General features: G+C 40.2%; 1 protein-coding gene across 4 annotated transcripts in view; it reads right to left on the bottom strand.

Annotated features, from left to right (window-relative positions):
- ELL2 (elongation factor for RNA polymerase II 2) overlaps window positions 1–25,308 on the bottom strand; it is a 75,860-nt gene that overhangs the window by 16,212 nt on the left and 34,340 nt on the right. For 3 of the 4 annotated variants that reach the window (XM_075932106.2, XM_006118674.5, XM_075932105.2), the window contains 6 exons: window positions 23,015–23,136; window positions 18,507–18,670; window positions 13,925–14,184; window positions 6,564–6,688; window positions 6,310–6,403; window positions 3,564–4,137 (listed from right to left, as the gene is read on the bottom strand). In XM_075932106.2, coding sequence (XP_075788221.2) covers window positions 3,564–4,137; window positions 6,310–6,403; window positions 6,564–6,688; window positions 13,925–14,184; window positions 18,507–18,591 — 1,138 coding nt within the window. In that variant the 5' untranslated portion in view covers window positions 18,592–18,670; window positions 23,015–23,136. Of the gene's footprint in view, window positions 1–3,563; window positions 4,138–6,309; window positions 6,404–6,563; window positions 6,689–13,924; window positions 14,185–18,506; window positions 18,671–19,525; window positions 19,605–23,014; window positions 23,137–25,308 lie in introns of all 4 variants that reach the window. The other variant, XM_075932107.2, reaches the window with a different exon arrangement.

Genomic DNA, 25,308 nt, shown 5'->3' with positions numbered 1-25,308 from the left:
GTTCATCTTAGAGGAGATAATTAACAGGAGGTAAGAGAGAGGTATATAAAATCATGACTGGTGTGGAGAAAGTGAACAAGGAAATGTTATTTACACCATCACATAACGGAAGAACCAGGGGAATCACCAGATGAAGTTACTAGGAAGTAGGTTTAACAAAAACTAAAAGCAAGTAGTTCACACAAAACAATCAATCTGTGGAAATCATTGCCACACAATTTTGTAAAGGCCAAAAGTATAATTGGGTTTACATTATAATTAGAAAATTCATAGAAGATAGGTCATCAATGGTTATTAGCCAAGACAATACCATGCTTTAGGTGTCCCTGAACTTCTGACTGCCAAGTAAGGTTACCAGATGATTTAAAAAAAAAAAAATACTGAACACACTTGATCTCAGATGGGGGTGGAGGGAGGGAGAGGAGCAGGGCTGGCCTGGAGGAGGTTGGTGTGGGGTGGGGGGGAGAGGAGTGGGGCTGGCAGGAAGCAGGGCTGGCCAGTAGGGGATGGAGGCAGGGGGGGGAGCAGGGCTGGCTGGGGAGGAAACCAGCCAGTGGGGAGTGGGGCTGTCTGGGAGGGGGTCGGGGGGTGCAGGTTGGCCAGGGGGGAACCTGCTGGCAGTGAACGGGGCTGGCCGGGAGGGGGTCGGGGGTGCGGGCTGGCCAGGGGGGAACCCACCAGTGGGGAACGGGGCTGGCTGGGAGGGGGAAGGAACCAGCCAGCAGGAAGCAGGGCTGGCCGGGAGGGGGAAGGAACCAGCCAGCAGGAAGCAGGGCTGGCCGGGAGGGGGAAGGAACCAGCCAGCAGGAAGCAGGGCTGGCCGGGAGGGGGAAGGAACCAGCCAGCAGGAAGCAGGGCTGGCCGGGAGGGGGTCGGAGGGAGGGGGAAGGGGAGAGAGAACCAGCCAGCGAGAAGCAGGGATGTCTGGGAAGGGGGTGGGGGGAAAGCGGGGCTGGCCGGGGGCGGAATTGGCCAGTAGGGAGCAGGGCTGGCTGGGAGGGGGTCAGGAGGAGCAGGGCTGGCTGGGAGGGGGTCAGGAGGAGCAGGGCTGGCCTGGGAGCACGCAAATCCTGGGGTGCTGCCCGTTCTGTGCACGGTCCCGGTAGGGTGCACAGGCGAGTCCAACCTGGGAATTACATCCCGCCCCAGCTCTGCCCCCCCTCTCTGCTGTGTAGTTGTGTACTGCCTGGATGTGTGACCGTGTTTACCAGCCAGGCAGTACGCAACTACGTACTGGTACTCATGATAATAATAAAACTTAATTATAAAATACCAGACATTTGTATGTCTGGTATTTTCTCAATTTGTTTCCCTGGATAGCAAGCTCAAATACTGGACTGCCCGGTTCAAAACCGGACACCTCCTGGCAACCCTACTGCCAGGAGCTGAGAGTAGATGACATGTGATATAAATTGTACTTTCCTGTTTATTCTCTCTGAAGCTTCTAGCACTGGCCATTGTCAAAATGGGACACTGGACTTAACTGATCACTGGTTTGACTCAATATGGCCATTCTTTTGTCTTAAGTATTTTTATATTTGGAATGGGGTATTTAAAACTTATGGGAAAAAATACAAAATTATAAGTTTAGTTTTGCCAGCAAGTTTCTGAATACCCCACCCCACATACCGTAAGCAAGTATATGCTTACGCTGCAGAAAAGAGAGTTATTTTGAACAATATTCTGGCCAAAGCAGTCTGATTCCAATAGTTAGGAGGTCAGTAAGAATAAATATGATTTCAACCAGAAAATATCTGAGTAAAACAGTTATATTTATACCGAGTGATTGCTCTTCCTATAAGTGGCATTCTTTGTACTAGTTTCAAGTTCTAAAAGGAGAAGGCCAAAGTTTAATTATCAATTCAGTGAGATATTGAAATAAACAAATTAAACTTTTGTTGGCCAAATTTCAGTACTATGAACAAAATTAAATTTAAAAAAAGGAACACTTTTTTTCAAAAAGCTATTTTACCACCAGGTCTTCCTCTGAATGTGCCTAAGAGGTTGTGAGTGCTGTAGAAATTTTCTAGGCATTTAGTATTCTGTGACTGACAGTGTCCTGAATGCTATCATATACTGGTGTATTGAACACAAAGAGTTTCAGAAACATCTATTCCAACCCTGAAAGGGCAGCTTTATGGTGTGTCTAAATGAAACAAAGATCCAGGTGTATCCATCAGCAGCCTACAAGAGCAGAAATACTTTCAAAGAGCCCAATCCATACAATTAGGTCTGTTTCCAGAGCTAAGACAGTTTCAGTATAAGTGAGGGATAAATCTAATTTCTGACTTAATAAAAGTTATTTATTTAAAATGTGATATTCAAGATTAAAGGAACTTCCCTAATTCGATATTGGTTTACTAAATGCCAACATTAAACATTTTGTAGCACCAATCAATATGGATTTTGAATTAACAGTCACATTCCACTGACTTAAAAAAATAATTAGGAACACAAATGTATTTGGTAAGCTTTTATTCGGTTTTGCAACCAGAATTTTAAGAGTTTTATATCCTCTCCATTATTGCTTAAAGTAGTAGCAAGAATAATTTTTGAAGCGAGAAAAAAGGAAGGAGAAAAGTTTCCAAACTGAGACTTTAGTACCATTTGAGAAAGTTGCAAGGTGTATGGCATAAAGAAAACTGGTATTCTCTTCCCTACTCTCAGAAATCTGGACTGCTCTGAGGTAAAGATTCACAATGCTAGATTTCTGTTACAAATCACATTATGTTTGCTACTGTAATTAAAAATAATTTGCAGCTATGCATACGTTATGCAACATTATCTCTTGCTTTTAGTGTGTACTTTTACTAGTTAATTTGCAAAATTCAGAAATTTTCTGTGGACTGATCTTCCAGACACTGTGAAATAAGAACACTAATACATAATTCAATAACGATGTTTACTTATCGTCAGATTTCAACTAATTTGCTTTTTCTTTAGAAGTCATTTCACAGCCATGAAGTCAGTGTCAGTTCTCTGAAAAATGCAGAAAACAAGGACAGTAATAATGCTCACTGATAACTGTATTAGATCAAATCAGTTTAATAATTAAACTGCCCTGCACTCAGAGATACGAGAGCACTTACTTTTAAAAAATGGACAATTCATTGTTGGAAGAAAGTGTTGAATAATCAGGAGAGAACAAAAAGGAATACTACTTTGGTTTTGTTTTTTAAACTAAAGAATTATTTATTTTATTTAAAAGTTTGTTAGGCTTACCAAACATAAAATTGAAGAACAATTTGACTGAAGTGCCAGACACTTATGTAGAGAAGTCATTCCTCCCCACTGTTTGTATACAACTTTTAAGCATTGTAAGGTGAAAATTTGCACTTTGCCTCAGGTGAAAGTTGTTACATATAAAGGCAGATAACTATCAATATCCCCATTTTATAGCTATGGAAGGAGGCAACAAAGAGAGGGTAAGTCACTTGGTTCAATGTTTATAGTCAGTGGCAGGGAGAAGTAGAATTGAGGTATTTTTCCAATCCATTGTTTTACCCACCTCATCAGTCCCACTTATCCTTAAAAGTAATTTTAAAAAGCAGCACTTCAAATACCTTCACTTGAATCCAAACTGGACGTTTTCTGCTTGACAATTTCTTCTTTAAGGTCTTTTTCCTTCTCTTCCATATTCTCCATGTTGTGTGTTTTGATTTGGTCCTTCTCCTTATGTTTTTTTGACTTCTTTTTGGATTTTTTGTGCAATACTGAATGTATCTCATCTGTTGACTTTGGACACGTTAACTCAACTGCAGTGGGTGCTGGCATTTCTGAAGGAGTCCTAGAGGTATATTTTTCTTGCTGGTCCTCAAAGATGCTGCTGCCATTCTGACTATAACTATCAACAGGCAGGTCTTGAGTTCCCCGGCCTTCAGGAGTGCTAGGGGAATTGGAGTTAGAGTTTACCGGCTGAAGAGGGTTTGAAATAGGAAGGCGAGTTGAAGGAAGTGTTGGAGGGGTTGGAGTGGCAGCAGCTGCAGGGGGAGGTGGTGGTGGTGGAGCAGCAGCAGTTCTCTCATTGGAAGCAGTCAAATGACCATTTAATGTTGGTTGAACTCTGTTGGTAAGGTGAGATATTCTTGGTTTTTTATTCATTAAAGGATCAATAAAATCTGAATCCAATAGCCGTTTCTGCAATAAAAAGGCCATTAGTTTCCATTTAATCTAATTCTAAAGTATGTTTACAAAAACAAATTAAAACCTAGTCTCTTATGCTTGCTAGTTTATCTTTAGATGAGATGAAGTTCACAACAACTTAATATAGGCTTTCATATTCAAAAATAAATTTAGATAGTTTAAAAATTTGTCTGAGAACATACTCTTCAGATCTGTATACAAGACTTTGAGGAAGTATTACAGTCCATGTGGGAACATGACAGGTTACTCAGTACTCTAGGTATTTGTGCAGTGCAGATACATTCAGTAAGTAGCTCTCTCCATAGAGGCAATGCTTTTATTCAAGCATTTCAAACCAACATGGAACAGTGTTTAATCAGAAAGACTGAACTTCAAAAAGGGACAAGGAAAATCTAGTTTCTGCTGTAGGGAGCTGGGTTCTAAATGATTTTCAGAGAACACTGCAGTTCTTTTGAAATACTGTCTGACTCATGTCAATTTGCTTAAGCATATACAGCCTATGTTTCAGTACAAAGGAGTGCCTCTGACCAGAAGTGCCAGGCACAGCTCTGCACCACAGATGAATTACTTCCAGATTCAGTGTGTGCATTGGAGCAGATAAGAAGAGGGAACCACACAATTCATACTAATTCACTATTATCATGAGAAACATTAGCAAAAACCAGGTAAGTATTTTTAATATCCCTCCTGAGTATGTTAAGGATCCCAGCACAGGATGTTCAGTATTGTTTCATCTGCCCTGAAACAGCAAATGCAAGCACCACAAAATAAATTTTAGAATGTTCTTCTACTGCCATTGCTATAGTGCTATTTTATGTTTACTTTAATCAGTGGTACGTTATCTTAAATAGTGCTTTTGATCTGTTAGTCTACTCATGCTCTATCAGACTGAATATATGTCCATTCTTCTAGATGAACAAAGGGAAGCATGGAGAAATAAGAAATTTATCCAATACCCCAGAAGCAAGACTGAGTCTAGAACTCAGATCTTCTGACTCAGTTCCATCTTTTAACCAGTCGACTATACTTAATCATAACTGATAACTGCATAATACGGACAGCAACAATAGATGAAGATTCTTTGCCACAAACAGAATATTACTGCCCTAAAACAGCATAGTTATGTCTTTTCCTGTGTAGATACTGCATTTAAACTAAGGGTTAAAAGGCTGCAGCATAAAAATGTCAGCATGACAGAAAAATTAAATCAATATGACAGTACAAAGCATCAAACAACTATAGAATACAACAAGGTACAAGAGTCTTCATTTGAAATACCAAGACACAGCAAGATAAACTGTTTGGCAATATATGAGCTATATTTTTTGCTTATTTAACAACCAGAAAATGATTGTGTAACAATAATGGAGATCTAAAAAGTAAATATGACCTCGTGGCGTTCAGATAGCAATAGGCCTAATTTGACAATCTAGGTTCACAAAACATTTTATGAGCCATCTAGATAGGAGTCTGGTTTATTTCTACACTATGGCTACGTCTACACTGGCCCCTTCTTTGGAATAGCCATGCTAATTTAGAACTTTGGAATAGGGAAATGCGCGGGGGGATTTAAATAAACATGGCCGCCGCTTTTTTTCCGGCTTGGGGAAAAGCCGGAAAAGAGCATCCAGACTGGCGCGATCCTCTGGAATAAAGCCCTATTCCGGAGGATCTCTTATTCCTCCGGAATAGGGCTTTATTCCGGAGGATCGCGCCAGTCTGGATGCTCTTTTCCGGCTTTTCCCCAAGCCGGAAAAAAAGCGGCGGCCATGTTTATTTAAATCCCGCGGGGGATATTTAAATCCCCCGCGCATTTCCCTATTCCAAAGTTCTAAAGTAGCATGGCTATTCCGAAGAAGGGGCCAGTGTAGACACAGCCTATTTGATCTCTAAATAGAGAGGGATTATTAAGTTTAGAGGTTCTTAGGGATTACACAAGATTTTTTTTAAACCCTCATATTAGTTACACAGTCTTCTACGGTGCAACTATTTTTAAGTGATATTCTATGCCACCATCCAATTATATGGAAATAGTTGCTTCACCTTTTTAATATGCTAGAAAGGGCATTAGTGCCGCTTGTTACATTATTAAAGCTTCCCAACAATATAGAGCTCATATGTATTATGTCTGATTGCATCATATTGCAATATAAAGATATTAAATACCTGGGAAGGAGAAGCAGATGCAGCATCTTTAGAAGAACTTAGAGGAGATTCCAAATGACTGGTGCTGGTGGCATTCTGAGATGAATTTAGCTTTCTATAAAGATCACCCATATTCCAGGTTACAAAAGGGGGGGAGGGGAGAATCAAGAAAAATATGTTAACAGATGTTACATTATTTGGTAAGAAAGAAGCTGGTTACTCTCAAATAATGTATTCTTGTATTGCTACCCTTTAAACAAAAAGACTGAACTTACCTAGAAAGTAATAACTCCAATGACTGTCTGTCTATCTCATTGTACCCAGGCCAGTCTTTTTGGATCTCTTTAAATACATATTCCTTCAGCGTGTAAGAGTTGTCCTTGGCATTCAAGTTCGCTACCTACAATTATATATTCAAAAATACAAGTAGCAATTACTAGAATAGACTGACAGTTTAAATACAGTTTGAAAATTAAAAAAATGAAAAATAAAATGTTTCAGTATTTTCTGGCCTTCAGCTTTAAAGGCAACAAAGAACAGACCTTTCATATAAAGGAATATTTTGAAATACAAAAATATTCAATCTTGGGTGTGTGAATTTAGGTACTTAAATTCAGAATTCTAATGTTAGGCATTCAAGTTCAAAAATAATTCAAGTGTTTATTCTTCCAGTTCTGCAAACATGAATGATACTATATCACAAGAAAAAAAAGGAAAGTAGGCACAGCTCTGAGAATAATGGTAACTAATGCTGTGTACCAGCAAGGCCATTTTTTATCTAGCCAAATGATTATGACCAAGTCAGGTAGCTTTTCTTGTTTCCCAGGGACTGGGTCACTGAATTTAGTACATGCACACTTCTCTGAAACCACATGAAGCTGTAGCATTGCACCAGATAGTGGTAAGCTAGTACAACATTTGACCCTATTTACTTTTTCCTTTAATGACAAAAGGACAAAAATAGTTGTAAGTGCAATGAGTGTCCTATGTCTACCTAAGAAAACTTAGTTTAATGAAGACAAATACAACAATTTCAGCCATGTAAAGGGGGTCAACAGAACTGCCAGGCCCCTGGCAAGGTGGGGGGGTTGGCTCTGCATTCTTGGAAGAGGCCGGGCTTCTGGAGCAAGAGGCAGGGCTATGAACAGTTGCTCCTAGTGCCATCCAGACTGCATTTCTCGGCACCAGCCCTTCAGCATCACGCAGGGCTCTGGAGGCGATTTAAAGGACCTGGGGCTCCTAGCCACCACCACTGCCACAGAAGCAGCAGTTTGGAGCTACGGGCCCTTTTGAATCAATGGGCTTCAGGGTAATTGTCCCCATTGCTTTTCTGTTGGTGGACCTGGCCATATACATGAATATATTTTAAAAATGCAATAAGGTACAAGTAAAATTTTAGCACGAATTTAACTAAGAAAAGAAGTACATGCCCAATTCCACTCCTAAATCTATGGTATGTCTCAAATGCATATGCAAAACAAATATCCATGAACTCCAGGAAAAAATTCCTATAATTCCATACTAGTTAATGCTTGTTTATTAGCGTATTCATCCCATTAGTGCTCTACTTTAAGATAGCTTCTAATAGTGCCCTTTCTTTCGTAAAGAGAAATACATTGTGTATTATTTGGAAAAAAAAAAAGCCATGTTGATAAAAGGCCATGATCACTGATGCCTGCCACATCCAAGCATCAGTTTGGCAACTTTTCCTCTTCAAATCCCATTTTAGACCTTTCAACTGTACCATCTGCAACAGACCTCTGAAGTTGTTGTTTCTCCAAGAGTTTAGGAAGAGGTACTTTGCCTATTACTTGTGGTCAAGATTATAAAGAGAACCTTGTACACTGAAAAGCACATGGACAGAATCATTGTGATTTATGCAGATTTGCTCACCCCCCTCAAACTTGGACTTAGACTCAGAGTCTCAAAAGAAAGAGGGTATCTAAATCTGTACCAGTAGATCAAGTACATTAATTAGGTGTGTTTTGTATTGGCCCGTGTCTCATTTTTAAGTGTGTTACGTACTATCATAGATGGCTGTGATACTATATTTCAAATATCGAATACTAGGACTTGCACATGCCTAAATTTTGCCTGTAAAGAATTTTAGTGACCCACCATATTGTCTGAAACAGAAGTTACCAAAAATTAAACAGCAGACCCATTCGTTAGAAACTATAAATAGTACTTTCAATAACTAATTTGTTTTGTACAAACAGTAATTATGTTTAGGCTCCCAGATTTACCACCTAGAAAGAAGTAAATACATTTGCCTATTCAAATCCAGTCATGGTGTAATATTATCTCAGAAAAGATCTATTATAACTTTGCTGATGAAATGACAGCATTACTGAACAAACCCCTCTCCCCCACTTTGTAGTGTGCATTGTGGAAATAAGATGAATTAGCTCTATGTTGAGCCTGCTGGCTTCTGAAGGTCAAGTAGTACTTCAAGCATTTTGCATGGCACACTTTTTGGAAAAGTGAATGCACTGGGGAGGTAGCAGATATTGAGACAGATATGCCATACCACTTGGGATAAGAATGTAAGAACGGCCATACAGGTCAAACCAAAGGTCCATCTAGACCAGTATCCTGTCTGCTGACAGTGGCCAATACCAGATGCCCCAGAGGGAGGGAACACAATAGGTAATCCTCACGTGCTCCCTCTCCTGTCACCCATTTCCAGACAAACAGAAGATAGGGACACCATTCCTGCCCATCCTAGCTATAGCCATTGATGGGTCTAACCTACATGAATCTAACAGGGTTCAAAAAAGAACTAGTTAAAGTCCTAGTCTTCACCATGTCCTCTGGCAAGGAGTTCCACAGGTTGACTGTGCACTGAGTGAAGAAAAACTTCCTTTTGTTCATTTTAAACCTACTACCTATTAATTTCGTTTGGTGACCCCTAATTTTTATATTATCGGAACAAGTAAATTTTTCTTTATTCATATTTTTCACAGCAGTTATAATTTTATAGACCTCTATCATATCCCCCCTTAGTCTCCTCTTTTAAATCGAAAAGTCCCAATCTTTTTAATCTCGCTTCATACGGGATCTGTTCCATACCCCTAATCATTTTTGTTGCCCTTTTCATAACCTTTTCCAATGCCAATATATCTTTAACATGAGGCGACCACATCTGTATGCAGTATTCAAGATGTGAGCGTACCAGGGTTTTACATAGAGGCACTATGATATTCTCTGTCTTATTCTCTTTCCCTTTTTAATGATTCCTAACATTGTTTGCTTTTTTGACACTCATTGCCCATTGAGTGGATGTTTTCAGAAAACTATCCACATTGACTCCAAGATCTCTCTTGAATAGTTGTAGCTAAATTAGTCCCCCATCATATTGTATGTATAGTTGGGACTATTTTTTCCAATGTGCATTACTTTACATTTATCAACATTAAATTTCATTTGCCATTTTGTTGCCCAATCACTTAGTTCTCTTCACAGTCTGCTTTGGTCTTAAGTATCCTGAGCAGTTTGGTACTATCTGCAAATTTTACCCCTTTTGCTAGATTATTTATAGATAAGTTGAATAGGATTGGTCTCAGGACAGACCCTTGGGGGAACCCCACTAGTTACTTCTCTCCACTCTGAAAAACTTACCATTTATTACTACCCTTTGTTTCCTGTCTTTTAACCAGTAATCAATCCATAAGAGGATCTTCCCTCTTAACCCATGAAAACTTACTTAAGAGCCTTTGGTGAGGGACCTTGTCAGAGGCTTTCTGGAAATCTAAATATTCTATATCCACTGGATCCCCTTGTCCACATGTTTCTTGACCCCCTCTCAAAGAACTCTAGCAGATTATTAAGGCATGATTTCCCTTTACAGAAACCATGTAGACTTTCCCTCAACAAATTATGTCTATGTGTCTGACAATTTTATTGTTTACTATAGTTTCAACTAATTTGCCCGGTACTGATGTTAGACTTACCAGTTCATAATTGCCTGGATCACCACTAGGGCCATTTTGAGTTTTTGGATGTCAGCGTGTAGCTGACTCTACAATTAACTGTTTCCCCAAAACTGACTACGTGGTGCTGTGTGCCTGCCACGGACAGAGGATGCTCTGCCTCCCACGGAGCAGCAGCCCCTGTCCACAGGGTGTCCGAGACGGAGACAAGGGAGACGGAGCAGGTCTGTGTGGTGAGCTGGTTTTTAAACGGTCTCCTCTTACGGATCAGCTTCCACCTAGCACCCCATGCTACTACCTCTGATACAGAGGCAGCAGCACGGGATAGCGGGGGCTCCCCAGGACTGGGGCCGAAGTGCACTGGCTGCCAGTCCCACCCCTGGGGACTATAGAATAGTCACATAACCAATAAGACTTCATGCAGTTACTCAACTATTTTCTCTCTCTGGGATCCCTCAAATCGAGGGAGATTTCCCCTTGGGCACCTATAACTGATGAGTGTGTAAATGAAAAATTAGGCCAATTTTGGCAAGAAACACTCTCTGAAAGTGACTACATGTGAGGTTTTATCTCCACTGGCGCCGACACCAGCGGTACTAATGTGGGCCTGGGCACACTCCTTACATCAGGCTCTTTGGTCTTCATGGATACATTGCTTTATCTCAAAACATTGGGCACCATTCTTGATGGTGGTCTTTCAGGTTACTCAATCCTTCTCCTACTTCTCCCAGGTGTCAGCGTCAATGTTGCACTTTACCAACGTGTTCTTAAGGACATCCCTGTAATGCTGCTTCTACCCACCAGGAGACCTTGTCCCTGATCCTCACCTAAGCGTAGAAAATCTGCTTAGACAAATGTGTGTCAGGCATCCTGACCACGTGACCAGATCATCATAGCTGGTGGTGGGCAATTATTGCTCCAATGCTAAAGGAATCAGCCTCTGTGAGGACACTAACATTGGTCCATCTTTCCTGCCACATGATGTCGAATATTCTCCTCCGGTACTTTTGGTGGAATTTCTCCAGATCTTTAATATAGGGAGTCCAGGCTACAGCTCCATATAGCAACAGTGGAATGACTACAGCATTGTAGATGTCAATCTTGGTCTGCGTCTTGATGTTATGGACATCTGTCATGACCATGAGGGATGGCCAGCAGCCTGGAGACTAAAGTGTTAACTATGTCCCTTACCTAAGCCAGGTAGCAGTCAGCCAATAAAAATGCAGATAGGGATTTCAAACTGGGACAAAGGAATTTTTGTTTTTTCCCTCCTTTATCTCTGGGCAGTTTCTCTCCAGATGCTGAGAGAGGGAGACAGACCTCTCTCTCCCTCTCTCTGAAAAGACTCTTCTCTATCTGTAAGTAGGGTAAACTTTAGATAAATCCGATAGGTTTTAATGTTTGGAAATGGGAATCTGATGTCTGTGCATTTAAAAATGGGGTTCTCTTTCTTTTGTAATGAAGTTTTGGCCCATGGTGGAATTCCTCATGAGTTTATTAATTGGTGACTTTTCCATCTAGTTATTATGCTTGTAACAGGAGTATTGTGGTGATGAAAAAAGTTCTTTCTTTTTTATTAACCTGGTATTGGTTAATTTTTGTGTGTCCTGGTTTTACTTCAGGGCTCAGATTTCCCAAGTGATCTCTTCCCTGGCGTCTTTATTATTACTTGAGTGGTGGCAGTAGATTTTTATCCCCCAAAATTTAAGATTTTTTGGGGGGAAACTTTATACCAAAGCCTGAAGATAAGGTTTTCGGGTACTTTTGAGAGCCCCCACTTCTGCACTCATCGTTTCACAAGGCATAATGGAGCAAACGACAAAGGCGTCTCTTGTCGACTGTGCCATGTCTAGACTGTCGCGCTGTGCCAGATCAGCTGATCGTCAGCACAGCGGCCATTTTTATTTTAATGAAGCGGGGATTATTTAAATCCCTGCTTCTTTGACTGTGCTGAATAAACTATTTTACATGGCTCCGTTGACAGAGCCATGTAGTCTACACATAGCTAGGTGTCACCAATCAAGATAGATTTTGGATATCACCTCTGACATCTGCTGAAGATGCAGCACCAGTTAAAAAAAAAGTTAGGGTCCATTAGGAAAGGGACAGATAATAAGATAATGGTACACCCATACTTTGAATACTGCATGCAGTTCTGCTTGCCCCATCACAAAAAGATACATTAGAACTGGAACATGTACAGAGAAGGGTAACAAAAATCATTAGGGGGTACTGAACAGCTTCCATATAAGGCTAGATTAAAAAAAAAAGACAGAAATTATTTTTATCTTAGAAAAGAGAGGACAATGGTGTGTGGGCGGGGGGGGAGGAGGGGGGAGGAGAGAATACAATAGCGGCCCATAAAATCATTAGGGGGTAATGAACTTTGTAGATCAATAGGTGTTATTTACCCCTCTGCACAACTCAAGAACCAGGCTCACCCAATTAAATTAATAGAAAGCATGTTCAAAACAAACAAGATAACTTACTTACTTACTGCCCGTTACGCCAATGGCGCATAGGGCAGCAAAAACAAGATAAAGTAATCCTTTATATAAAGCACGGTCAACCTGTGGAATCTGTTTCCTTGGGATTTTGTAATGGCTTAAAGTATAACTGGATTAAAAAATGAATACGTTCATGTAGGATATGTACACCAATGGCTGTGAGCCAAGATGGTCAGGGATGCAATCCTATGCTCTGAGTGTTTCTAGATCTGACACGCTGAGTGGAACATGGAATGGACCACTCAAACTGCCCTGTTCTGCTCATTCCCTCTGAATGGTAAGATGGACCATTGGTCTGACCTGGCATGGCCATTCTTATGTTCTTAACAGAGGTTAAAGAAGTGAAGGAATAATGGATGGCTTAAGACAACTGTAATTCATTCCCGGGGCTTTGACATCACAAGCTACCAGTGCACAAAAAGCAATGTGTGAATAGTGCAGTGTAAAAAAAGGATTTCATCTCTTCAATTCCACGGTCATCTTTACAGGCACATACACACATGCAATACACGGGTAATTCTGCAGATGTATTTACAGATTTGCAGATTGGAAGTTCCTTCTAAAATATCATTCATGTTTTTAGCAAAGAACTACTCAGAAATTCTTTGTGACAGAAAGAAAACAAATCTTTTGTTTACTGTAACATTTAAATAGAGCTTCAATCCAATAATATGAAATGCAACACTATTATACAGATTTCTTTTCATTTAAATTACCTTCCAAAACCCCTTTCCTTTTTATAAAAAGAGCTAATAAACCTGTCAAAGGAAACATAAGTTTATTAGCGAACTAGTCTGAATAGTTAAGAGAAACTATATTGACCAGTTAAGCAGCTCGGAGTAACAAGAGTAATCCTCCTAAGGGAAAAAATACTACAGTAGGAACAAGGTAGCTAAAAATATACCCAGCAATTGTTCCTTGACACCTCACAAAGAGCTTTAGAAATCTTCAGTATTACAAACTTCCTATAAACTCATCAAAACGATCAGGAAGTTTGTTTTAACTACTTATAAAACAGAGCAGCAGCATTTCAAGAAGTCGGTCAAAGAGCCAGACACAATGAACGTGTTTGCCATTCACCAAAGTGAACCCTCACTTTTCTAGATAATACTATTTAGGATGTTACTGCCATATTTTAAGAAAAACTGGAAAAGGAGCAGAAAGAGCAAGAAAAGCAATCTGTCCAAATGTTCTCACCTGCTGAAGGATAGCTGCAAGGGAGTTCTTGTCTTTTTGATTAACACCATCTCTTTGCAAGCGAGCAAGCAACTCTGGTTTCTTGTAGGTTTTCAGTGCCAGTAAGTGAATCACCCTGTCCCTGTATGGCCGCTGTGAAACACCATTGTTTACGTGGGTCTTTCGTATTGTATTTGCAGGATTGATGGGCATTGACCTTTTCCTTTCAGGCACTGCATCTGGAATACTCTGTGGTGCTTTCCGGATCTGTACTCTTTTACCTAAGTCCAAGAATTAAAAAGGGGAAAAAAATTAATAGCTCTTGCACAATTTATAAACATCTGATTTTTCCCAAAGTTTAATTCAGAGGGTATTGTTTAGTGTAAAGAGGATATCATAAAATGCATTATGTTAAGATCTCAAAAAGCCTGAAATGAAATTACTCAAATTTAAGTGATATTGTTAGGAGGGCAAGATATTTTGCTTTGTTTATACAGATGCACACCTTAAATATTTTCTTAAGTAGTTTACAGGCTGAGAAAAAAATATCCTATTAGCTTGATGTTAAACTTACGTTTTAAATAAGGAAAAAAAAATCGTCTGAAACTAACATGTTCTTCATTGGTGTCTAAGGAACCCAAAGCTACATATTATTAGCACCATAACTTGGAAGTAAAGTGACTAATGTACTGCCAGATACAGTATTTGGTGCTATGCCCTTTCAAAAATGAAACTATTGTATCCAAAAATCTATGTAACTGACCCAAGATTTTTCACTAGAAAAAAACCTGTAAAATGCAACACCTTTGTTTCAGGATCAAATCCACAGAAATTTGAGAAAATACTCTGTTTCTAATGAAGAAGGTTTTACATTCCTGCAATATTGTTTCCCAATAAATTAAAGTGTTACTACATGTTTGTAAAGGCTCAAAGATAATGAAATAAATATATTCAACAGCTTATTAATCAAACAGACTGTTTTTCCATAAAGGTAAATGGTTAGAAGCAAAAGTTCTTTCCCACCAGACCCAAAGCAAAATTAAAAAGGCTATGGAGGAGTTTCTAAACTTAGGGCTAGTAGAAAACAGACAGGCATAAGGCGCAGGATACTCAAGGAGCTGATAGAGGAGGTATCAGCCTTTAGCTATGATCTTTGAAAAATCATGGCAGGGGAGATTCCAGAAGACTGGAAAAGGGCAAATATTGTGCCCATCTATAAAAAGGGGAATAAGAACAACCCAGGAAACTATAGACCGGTCAGTTTAACGTCTGTCCCAGGGAAGATAATGGAGCAGGTAATTAAGGAAATCCTATGAAAAACACTTGGAAGGTAATAAAGTGATAGGGAATAGCAAGCATGGGTTTGTGAAGAACAAGTCATGCCAAACTAATTTGATAGCTTTCTTTGATAAGATAACGAGCCTTGTGGATAAGGGAGAAGCGGTGGATGTCATATACCTAGACTTTAGTAAGGCATTTGATACGGTCTCGCATGATATTCTTATTGATAAACTAGGCAAATATAACTTAAGATAGGGCCACGATAAGGTGGGTGCATAATTGGCTGGATAACCGTAGTCAGAGAGTTGTTGTTAACGGTTCTAAATCCTGCTGGAAAGGGATAACAAGTGGAGTTCCTCAAGGGTCTGTTTTGGGACCCGTACTGTTCAATATCTTCATCAATGATGTAGATATTGGGATAGAGAGTACGCTTATTAAGTTTGCAGATGATACCAAACTGGGTGGGGTTGCGACTTCTTTGGAGGATAGGGACATAATTCAAAATGACCTTAGCAAGTTAGAGAAATGGTCAGAGGTAAACAGGATGAGGTTTAATAAAGAGAAATGCAAAGTGCTCCACTTAGGAAGGAACAATCAGTTCCATACATACAAGATGGGAAGCGACTGTCTAGGAAGGAGCATGGCAGAAAGGGATCTAGGGGTCATAGTGGACCACAAGTTGAATATGAGTCAACAGTGTGATGCTGTTGCAAAAAAAGCAAATATGATTCTAGGTTGTATCAACAGGTGTGTTGTAAGCAAAACTCGTGAAGTCATTCTGCCGCTCTACTCTGCACTAGTTAGGCCTCAGCTGGAGTACTGTGTCCAGTTCTGGGCGCCACATTTCAAGAAACATGTGGAGAAATTGGAAAGGGTACAGAGAAGAGCGACAAGAATGATTAAAGGTCTAGAGAACATGACCTATGAAGACAGGCTTCGGGAACTGGGCTTGTTTAGTTTGGAAAAAAGAAGATTAAGGGGGGACATGATAGCGGTTTTCAAATATCTAAAAGGGTGTCACAAGGAGGAAGGAGAAAATTTGTTCCTCTTGGTTTCTGAGGACAGGACAAGGAGTAATGGGCTTAAAGTGCAGCAGGGGAGGTTTAGATTGGACATTAGGAAAAAATTCCTAACTGTCAGGGTGGTCAAATATTGGAATAAATTGCCAAGGGAGGTGGTGGAATCTCCCTCTCTGGAGATATTTAAGAACAGGTTAGATAGACATCTGTTAGGGATGGTGTAGATGGAGCTTGGTCCTGCCTTGAGGGCGGAGGGCTGGACTCGATGACCTCTCGAGGTCCCTTCCAGTCCTATTATTCTATGATTCTATGAGGCTGATGTGGACATCCCTTAGGGGAGGATTTATTCAAGAGGATACTATGTATTCTAGAGATGAGGCGATGACAGAAGTAGTAAAGATACAGGCAGGAACTGAAGAGAAACAGTCAAACCAAAAAAGTTCCATTCAGTTACATCACAAGGAAGCAGACAACTAAATATTAGCAAATACTGTAAATGCACATCTAAATATCAAAATGAGTGAACTTGAGTGCCTGTTATTAAATGAGGATATTGATATAATAGGCATCATAGAAACTTGGTGGAATAATGATACTTAATGGGTCACAGTAATACCAAAATACAAATATATAGGGATGATAGAACAAATGGCACTGGTGGAGGAGTGACACTAAACTCAAATAGTAAAAACTGTAAATAAAGTAAAACTTCCATAGAATTTATAGAATTGTTATGGATATAAATTCCATGCTTGATTAATAAGAATATAACAATAGCATGTACTAGCAACCATCTGACCAGGATGATGGTGATAATGACCACAAATTAGGAAAGGAAAATTAGAGAGGCTACAAAACCAGAAATCCCAATAATAATGGGGGATTTCAACTATCCCCATATTAACTGGGAATGTGTTCTCTCAGGACAGGATGCAGAGATAAAACTTCTCAACATCATTAATGACTGCGAGGCCCAGAACTCACAAGGCGAAGACAATTCTTTATTTAGTAAAGAACAGGACTAAGTCCAAGAGGCGAACATAGCTGACTTGATCAGTATTATCAACTAAAATGTAATTAAATTTAACATCCTTGAAGAAAGGAGAAAACGAAAGAAACATACCATGTAGCATTTAACTTTCAAAAGGGGAATCATGAGGAAGCTAGTTGAATGGAAATTAGAAGTAATAGTCACAGGTATGAAATAGCCACAGTCAATATGGAAACTATTTAAACACATCAGATCAGTGGCTCAAACTAAATATACATCCAAATTAAAAACAGAACAAAAACCAGACATAAGAGGACCAGAAGAAAGGTCACCATAGCTAAACCATGAAAGAAGTGGTGTGAAGGGAAAAAAAATCCTTTAAAAATTGGAAGTCAGATTCTACTAAGGAAAGTAGAAAGATGCATAAAACTACGGCAAGTCAAGTAAAATTAGGCCAAAAAAGAATTTGAAGAGCAACTAGCAAAAGCTAAAAATTTCTTGTTCATTTGTAATAAGTACTTCAGAAGCAGGAAGCATGCCAATCAATCAGTGTGGCTACTGGAGGATCAAAGTTCTAAAGGAGCATGTGTACAGGGTTCTGAGAAGGAACATAAATCCCATCAGAATATGCTAGGGAACGAGGAAGGAAAAAGTATTATAAAGTATAGGGAGAAGGAGAACAGAGAAGAGGGGCAGTGTGAATAGGTGATATGAAGCTGCACTACCAAAAAATTTGAGATGATCCGATGTAAGAAGTGTCAGTAGACTAAGTATCAGAGGGTAGCCATGTTAGTCTGAATCTGCAAAAGCGGCGAGGAGTCCTGTGGCACCTTATAGACTAACTGAAGTGTAGGAACATAAGCTTTCGTGGGCAAAGACCCACTTCGTCAGATGCACGTAGTGGAAATTTCCAGAGGCAGGTATAAATATGCAGGCCAGAATCGGGCTAGAGATGACAAGGTGGATCCAATCAAGGAGGATGAGGCCCACTTCTAATAGCTGATCTGGAGGTGTGAATTCCAAGAGAGCAGAAGCTGCTTTTGTAGTTAGCAAGCCATTCACAGTCTTTGTTTAATCCAGAGTTGACTTGTCCACCTCGTCATCTCTAGCCTGATTCTGGCCTGCATATTTATACCTGCCTCTGGAAATTTCCACTACATGCATCTGACGAAGTGGGTCTTTGCCCACGAAAGCTTATGTTCCTACACTTCAGTTAGTCTATCAGTAGACTAAGTAGTTATGGACCTTGAAGACTGTCAGACTTACTACCTTCTAATTGTCTATTAGATTAAAAAATTAGATACAACCATACCTACAAAAGGCCCACCAGGTTTTATGACCTTTGTACTGCGGTTGCGAGATTCTTCTTCTGCCTGGGTCATGCGTTCTCTTGTCATCTGATAAGAATCATTTGTTGCACATACTGTAATTTTATCCTGTATAAATCCCAGACAATTGAGTTGCGAGGCTCCAGAACTAGGAAAGTATTGAAAGAAAATAAATATTTTAATTCTGAATTTAAAACATCTCCACAGAATAAAAAAAATCAAGGGCATTTATGGCAAAGCTTACTGGGCAAAGAGAGTGCATTTTCAATTACACTACACTACACACAACATAGCTCGTTATCATCTAATGGCTTCAAATGCACTTCATAGGGTCTTTACACACAAATTATACTAAAAACCCACTGTACCCTAGTGTGGACACAGTGATGCTGGAGTAAGACAACTTTATACTGATATTAGACATTTCAACAGTATAATTATTTCAATTAAAAAGTAAACTCTTTCAATCAAAATAGTTATATGGTACCAAAACTATACATAATGCATGCCTGAGCTGGTGTCTTAAGCATTCAAAAGACTTTTCAAATTGTGTTAAATTCACTCAAGTGGAAAAGTAACATTTCTGATGATCAAAACAGGCCCTTAATCATTCATGCACTTCTAATTAACTCCCCAAACTTTTAAGGAAAGCCATCAATCTAATTCTGTCAATTTTAGCATTACTTGTAGCTTAACATTTCTGTAAGCCTCCAGTTATTTTTTTTTTTTTTAAAAACTATTTCTCAACTTACTTTGTGCATTTGACTGCACATCAAACAGTCTACTTTCATAGTTTTCATATTTGTTTGTGTGGGTCTTCCATGCAACAGGGGGACAAACATTTTAAAAACAGTGAAGTGTGATAAAACCACAAGCACTCAAAAGTAGGTTTAATATCTTCTGTATTAAAAACTGACTAGACGTGAAACTCAACATCTCTTCAAGCATTATGGTGCTTCAAGAACAATAAAGTCTGCATACATGGATTAAAACTGTGCTATACCTTTAACTTTTTATGGAGACAGTTGTTCCTCAAAAAGTTTTCATATATAAAGTCCCTGTACCATACAGCGCAGAGGAGACTGTTCAAATTCAAAACAATTACTGTTTTAAATCATTGGACAAAAACAGCATAAATGCCTAGTAAAGCCATGCTAGTTACAGTAGCAATTGAGTAGCTCTGATCCCACAAAAGGACAATGACTTTAGCTGACCTGCAACATTTTTTAAAGCAATCCCACAATTCTCTGCTAAGTATTCTAAATAGAATGGGTAAGGAACATTCAGCACATCATTTCTCCTTAACTTGTTTTATTTTTAACTCCCCTGAAGTCACGCCAGCTAGGTCAAGCTCAGCTTTAACATCCTAGAATAAATTTAAGATTTCACAGCTATTACAGTATCCCATTGAAGTAGTGTGTCATTTCTACAATGGCCAAAATTGAATTTTATAACTATATAACTTTCAAGTTCTTTAGGTTTTTTTGTATCTCAAAGAAAGCACTAGGACCCCATTTCTCAAACTGTGGCGCATGAGCAACTTAGATGGGGGTCATGGAATATCAAAGTTTGAGAACCCCTGCACTAGGATATTACAAAGCCAAGGTAATATCCCTTCCATTCCATTCTGTACAGCAACTTGCACTCCTTGCTTGACTTCTTGAATGCTATCTCCAACCTTCAAGTGGAGCTCAGTATTATTTATTTATTTATTTTTAAAGACTAAGCTTCAGTTTATCCTTTGGCATTCAAACATAAAATTTTCATGTTAATGAATTGCTTGAGATTCTTGATAAACATTTTAGTTATGTCAAACACAAAAGTAGGTCATGCAATAACATACAAAATGGCCACTAATAGTTAAGTTTGGGTGGACTAACGAGAGGGGAATGGGAAAGAAGTAAACGAGACAAGGGATCAGAGTACAAAAGGGATTGCTAGGAAATTCTACAGCCTGGCTTGACTCATTGGCAACTCCAAACCACTGCAGTGTAAAGGTTAAGGTTCTCAACTCCAGTAATGAAGCATCAGGGTTTTGTTATTTTTTTTAAAAGAGTGTTGCATTTTGAAGATGAATTATATAGCATCTTTTCAAAACTGAAAAAATTAAAAATTGTGTGACATTCCAACATGAAATTTCTCCTCAAGTGTTCTAAAACCATAAAAGAACATGTAGTTTCTACACACAGGCTTAGGAACTTCATACTTTTAGCTTTGTCTAGATCAGTGTTTCTCAAAATGGTCCACAAAACCACTTTGAGAAACCTGTTAACTGGCCATGCAAGTTTGTTTATTTACTGGTGCCACAGCGCTCGTGGCTCCTATTGGCTCTGTTTCACTGTCTGCAGCAAAGGGGAGCTGCGGGAAAGCAGCAGCCCAGCCCCAGGGCTAGCTCTAAATTTTTTGCCACCCCAAGCAAAAAGAATTTTGTCCGCAGCCCCTTTTTGTCCCCCACAGTGGCATGAGTGGAGTGGGACTGGGGGTGGGAGGAAGCAGCACTCTACACTCACTCTTGTTCTCAGGTCCCAGTGTGCAGAAGAAACTGGCTGCAGGAGCTTCCCTCATTTCCTAGCGCTGCCTCCCCCCACGTGTGTTCTCCCCCAGGGAGGCACGCTCCCCTCTTGGCCCTAGGCGTAGGTGGAGGGAGCCAAGGCAGGGAGCTGAGGCACTGGTGGAGGCTGGTCTGGGGCACTGTTCCAATGCACATTCCAGCCCGCCGGAGGAGTAGGCGGTGAGCCCCGCGGAGGCTGTCCCGAGCGGAGAGCCCCGCGCCTAGCTGCTCGGAGCCTGCGCCTGGCCAAGGCGTGCTGAGAGCTCTGCGCAGGCAGCCCCGAGGTGCGGGCTGGCTGAGAGGTCCATGGCTGCAGGTACTGGCAGCTGCTCCCGGGGGCCACCACGGGCTCAGCCGGCCATGTGTGCCCCAGGGATCTGCCCCCCGGGGAGTGGTGGAGTCGGCACCTGTCCCGCTGCCAGGCTGGCGGGTCCCCAGAGTGCGGGGCCGGGGTGGCTGCAGCTGGAGGGGCGGGGGGAGGATGGCGCTCGGGATGCCCTAGGGCATGGCAGCCAGTCCAGGCCCACGAAGCTTCCCGCCATCCTGGGAGGAGCCAATGCTCACCCAGCGCCTGAGACCCCTGCACTGGTACAGTCCGCTTCCTGCCTGCCCAGCCGAGGAGCCTTCCCTCCCTTTACTCTCCCCTCCCCAGCGGAGGGAGAAGGGACGGGTGGGAAGCAGGGAGGGAGAGTCAGGCAGCCAGGCTCCCTCAGGGGCTCGGCACAGCCTGGCGCCGGGGTCTCTGTAGCTAGAGGCAGGACTCACTTGTCCCTGGTGCTCGAGGGATGGGGCCCTGCCGCAGCTGAGCCCAAGAGGCTGCCGAGCCCCTGAACTCCTCTCCAGGGAGCTGGCTGCCGGGAGCAGCCACCATGGCCGCAGCCTGCCCTGCCGGGCTCAGTGTCACCAGCAGCAGCCACCCTGCCCCGCCTTCCAGGAAGCACCCCAGCACCCCAGGGCCAGGCGCAGGCTCCGAGCAGCTGGGCGTAGGGCTCCCAGCTCGGGCGGCTTCCGTGGGGCTCCCTGCCTACTCCTCCTCGGGCTGGAATGCCACCCCTGGCAATGTGCTGCCCCAAGCACGTGCTTCCTTCGCTGTTGCCTAGAGCCAGTGCTGCCCAGCCCACACCACTTTCCGTGGCTCCCTTTGGCTGCAAACAGTGAAATGGAGCCAATAGGGGCCATGAGGCTTTGTGGACCACTTACAGAAACACTGGTCTAGACTTAGACCAAAACTGTAATTTATTCCAATATATAAGCATGGCTATTTATATGCAAGAGTTTTAGCTCAATTTCCTGATCAGTATGCATAGCTATGCACCAGTGACACATTCTAATATTATAAATTAGCCAAGGAGTGAGTCTATAAAACAAGTTTCAATTTATAATATCAGAAACACCAATGTCCTCAATCCATTTGTAAGTTTCTACTCCAACATGGTACAGCATTCTTGCCTGCATAGATGAAAGTGAACGGTGTATTACCTTGTTACAAATCCAACTATACAGTGTCGAGGAATTGCTGTGATGTAACCAAGGTCCTAGAACAGGGTAGTCATGAAATGGTGGATATGATTTTTGATTAGTGCAGTAGTTCTTAAAAATCCTTATCCATCACAGTCAAGAGAAACCATGCTAGAAACCTGTCAAGTATAGCTGTATCCAAACAGTAGCAGCACAGTTGTAATCCTAGCATTGTCAATACTGCCTACTTTTTAAGTATGGCACTAGTGAGGTGAGAGAGTACTCAGTTTAATTTTGGAAAGTCAAACAAGAACAGTAATATATAAAAGCAGGTATTTATATTTTATAAAAGGCCATACTACTATAACTAGAGGTTATATTTTACTATAGTTTGAAAAAAAAGTGTTACAACTTTTCACTCTGTTTGAGATCACACAACAAATGTAGTATTTTCTTTCAGGACAAAATTTAATTATTGCTTACCTTGAAACAGTTTGCTGGACACAATCAAAGCTTCCCTGAGGATTATCTTTGCCAACATTTGACAAGTAGAAGTTAAAGTTATGCACTTCATTTGGGAGATCAGCTTTGGGAATTTTGACAAGCTAAAAGATAAATATAAACTGAAGCTTTACATGTGCCCAATGCTATGTATACAGTACTTTTTTAAAACTTAAATCCAAGTGCAGTGATAAAGTGCACTTAACATTTGTGATATGTCTGCCAAATTGTTACGTTATGCATATGTTAACTCATTTTAACTAACATTCTTTCCTTTGAAAAATAATCTTAACAAGATACAAGACTATACCTGTAGCTGTACAAGTGAAACCCTTTTCAATTCTACAATAAGTAGTCCTAGTTCAGCATGGTACCTATGCACTTGTTTAACTTTGGTCATGTGAATAGCCCAACTGTCTCCAGCAGACTATTAGTGTACTGAAAATTAAGCATTGGTCAGGTGCATTACTGAATGAGCAAAAGCCATACTTTTTGGCCAATCAAGAAAACACAGCGTAGCAGAAGTAGAACCTGCAACACATTGTTTCCGAGCTTTTAAATAGCAGCTAATCCCAGTGTAATTTAGACTGAACTATATGTCTCGAATAAAAATTTAGGCACACAAACCATGAAGAAGGGGAGGAAAGAAAACAAGAAAATTGTTTAGAAGACTATCATAAATAGCTTAGGTATATGGATTTGTTTAAACTCTCCTGAATTATAAGCCTGTCGAACAAATACAGTACTTCTACCTATTTTATAAGAAACTTGATTTGAAAATACATCACCCACAGCTTTTTGCACAAGGAATCACAAGTCAGATGATACGACTTTCTTTCCTGGTTCAATACACTAAACCTATATGCTTTGTGCACAGTACAGAACATTCTGCATACTGAAGATATAAAAAGTATCAGTTTCACATGATCAATAGAATGCAAAGCCATGTGATGCATGCTTTAACATGCTGATCTACAAAAGCAAAAATAAAGCTGATGCTTTTGCATACTATATATTTTAAGTTACATTTATTTAGCAGACTAAGATTCTTGTGGTATTTATCTGAAGGATCAACACATTAAATAATTTATTCTGAAGCAAAATACTTTGTTTACTTAAAGGCAGCATTCAAAATGCCCTTTTTGGAATTCTCCTCTGAAACACACGTTTTATTTTGCTTAAATTGGCCAACGGTCATGAATAGAGTCAACTTACATAACTAGTACAGTATGTGATTTTCTTCCTTGAAATGAAAGCCTATGAAAATAGTTATTGCTATTTATGGTTTGATCGCCAATGTTGCGCAAAGCACATCAGACAATTGCTGACCTGCAGAGAGAAAGATAGGGACTAAACCTGCACGCCGTTAAGCTATTTAAAGTCAAAACATGTATTTGTCCTATTCAATAAAATGCTGTACACTAAAAAAAAGGATTTGAGTGAAGTAGTTTAATTAGCATACAAATCTTGGATTATATATTGGAATCTGTTTTAACAGCTTACCCTCCCAATTGAGAGACTCGTAATAATCAGCTATAAAAAATAATCAGCTATAAAAAAAAACCCGCAATTGGAGACCATTTTGATTCTGTACCACAGATTTACCTTAAGAGTCTGCAAGACTCTTATAAGAACACTAAAAATATTATGTTGATTTTTCAGCCTATTGTTTCCTAATTAACTGAAATAAGTATTTCAGTAGGCACTGTGTTCAGATTCAGGCACAGAATCTGAAAACACTAATTTTTATGTAGATATTCCCTGCATAACTGATAATTATGTATGAGGTTCTAGGAGACTGTTTTGACCCACTAAAGAGTAAGCTTTCCTACAACTCCCTCTCTTCCCCCAGCTCTGTTTATTTTGTAGACTCTTTTGGCTTTCTCCAAACACTCCATTCCGTTTAAACTTATACTTGAGTATTTTGCCAAAAACAATTAAATAGATTGAAACAGATGACTGAAACCATCTATGCTTTGAGTTTATTTTGAAAGGGCATACACCTTAATACATTGACTGACCGTCTTAAAAAATGCATAGTGGAAGAACCATTTTACATAGTAGAAGCATTTACATAATTAGCATTCCAAAATAGTTACTGTGGGCAGTACAGAAAATACAAATAATCTGCTTATTCCTTCTATTACAGTTTGAAAGTTTATGTATTTAATCTGTGTCACTGGCTGGTAACGTACTTGGTTAAACATAGGACTTTACTGTTGTATAATCTTTGTCCTACTGACTTTGTCCCTTTCACCATGTTCATTTTTATCTTG

This window comes from Pelodiscus sinensis, chromosome 6 (genome assembly GCF_052426305.1).
Source record: "Pelodiscus sinensis isolate ZL-2025 chromosome 6, ASM5242630v1, whole genome shotgun sequence".
In the NCBI taxonomy this organism is placed as follows: domain Eukaryota; kingdom Metazoa; phylum Chordata; order Testudines; family Trionychidae; genus Pelodiscus; species Pelodiscus sinensis.
This window is presented reverse-complemented; position numbering and strand designations above follow the sequence as displayed.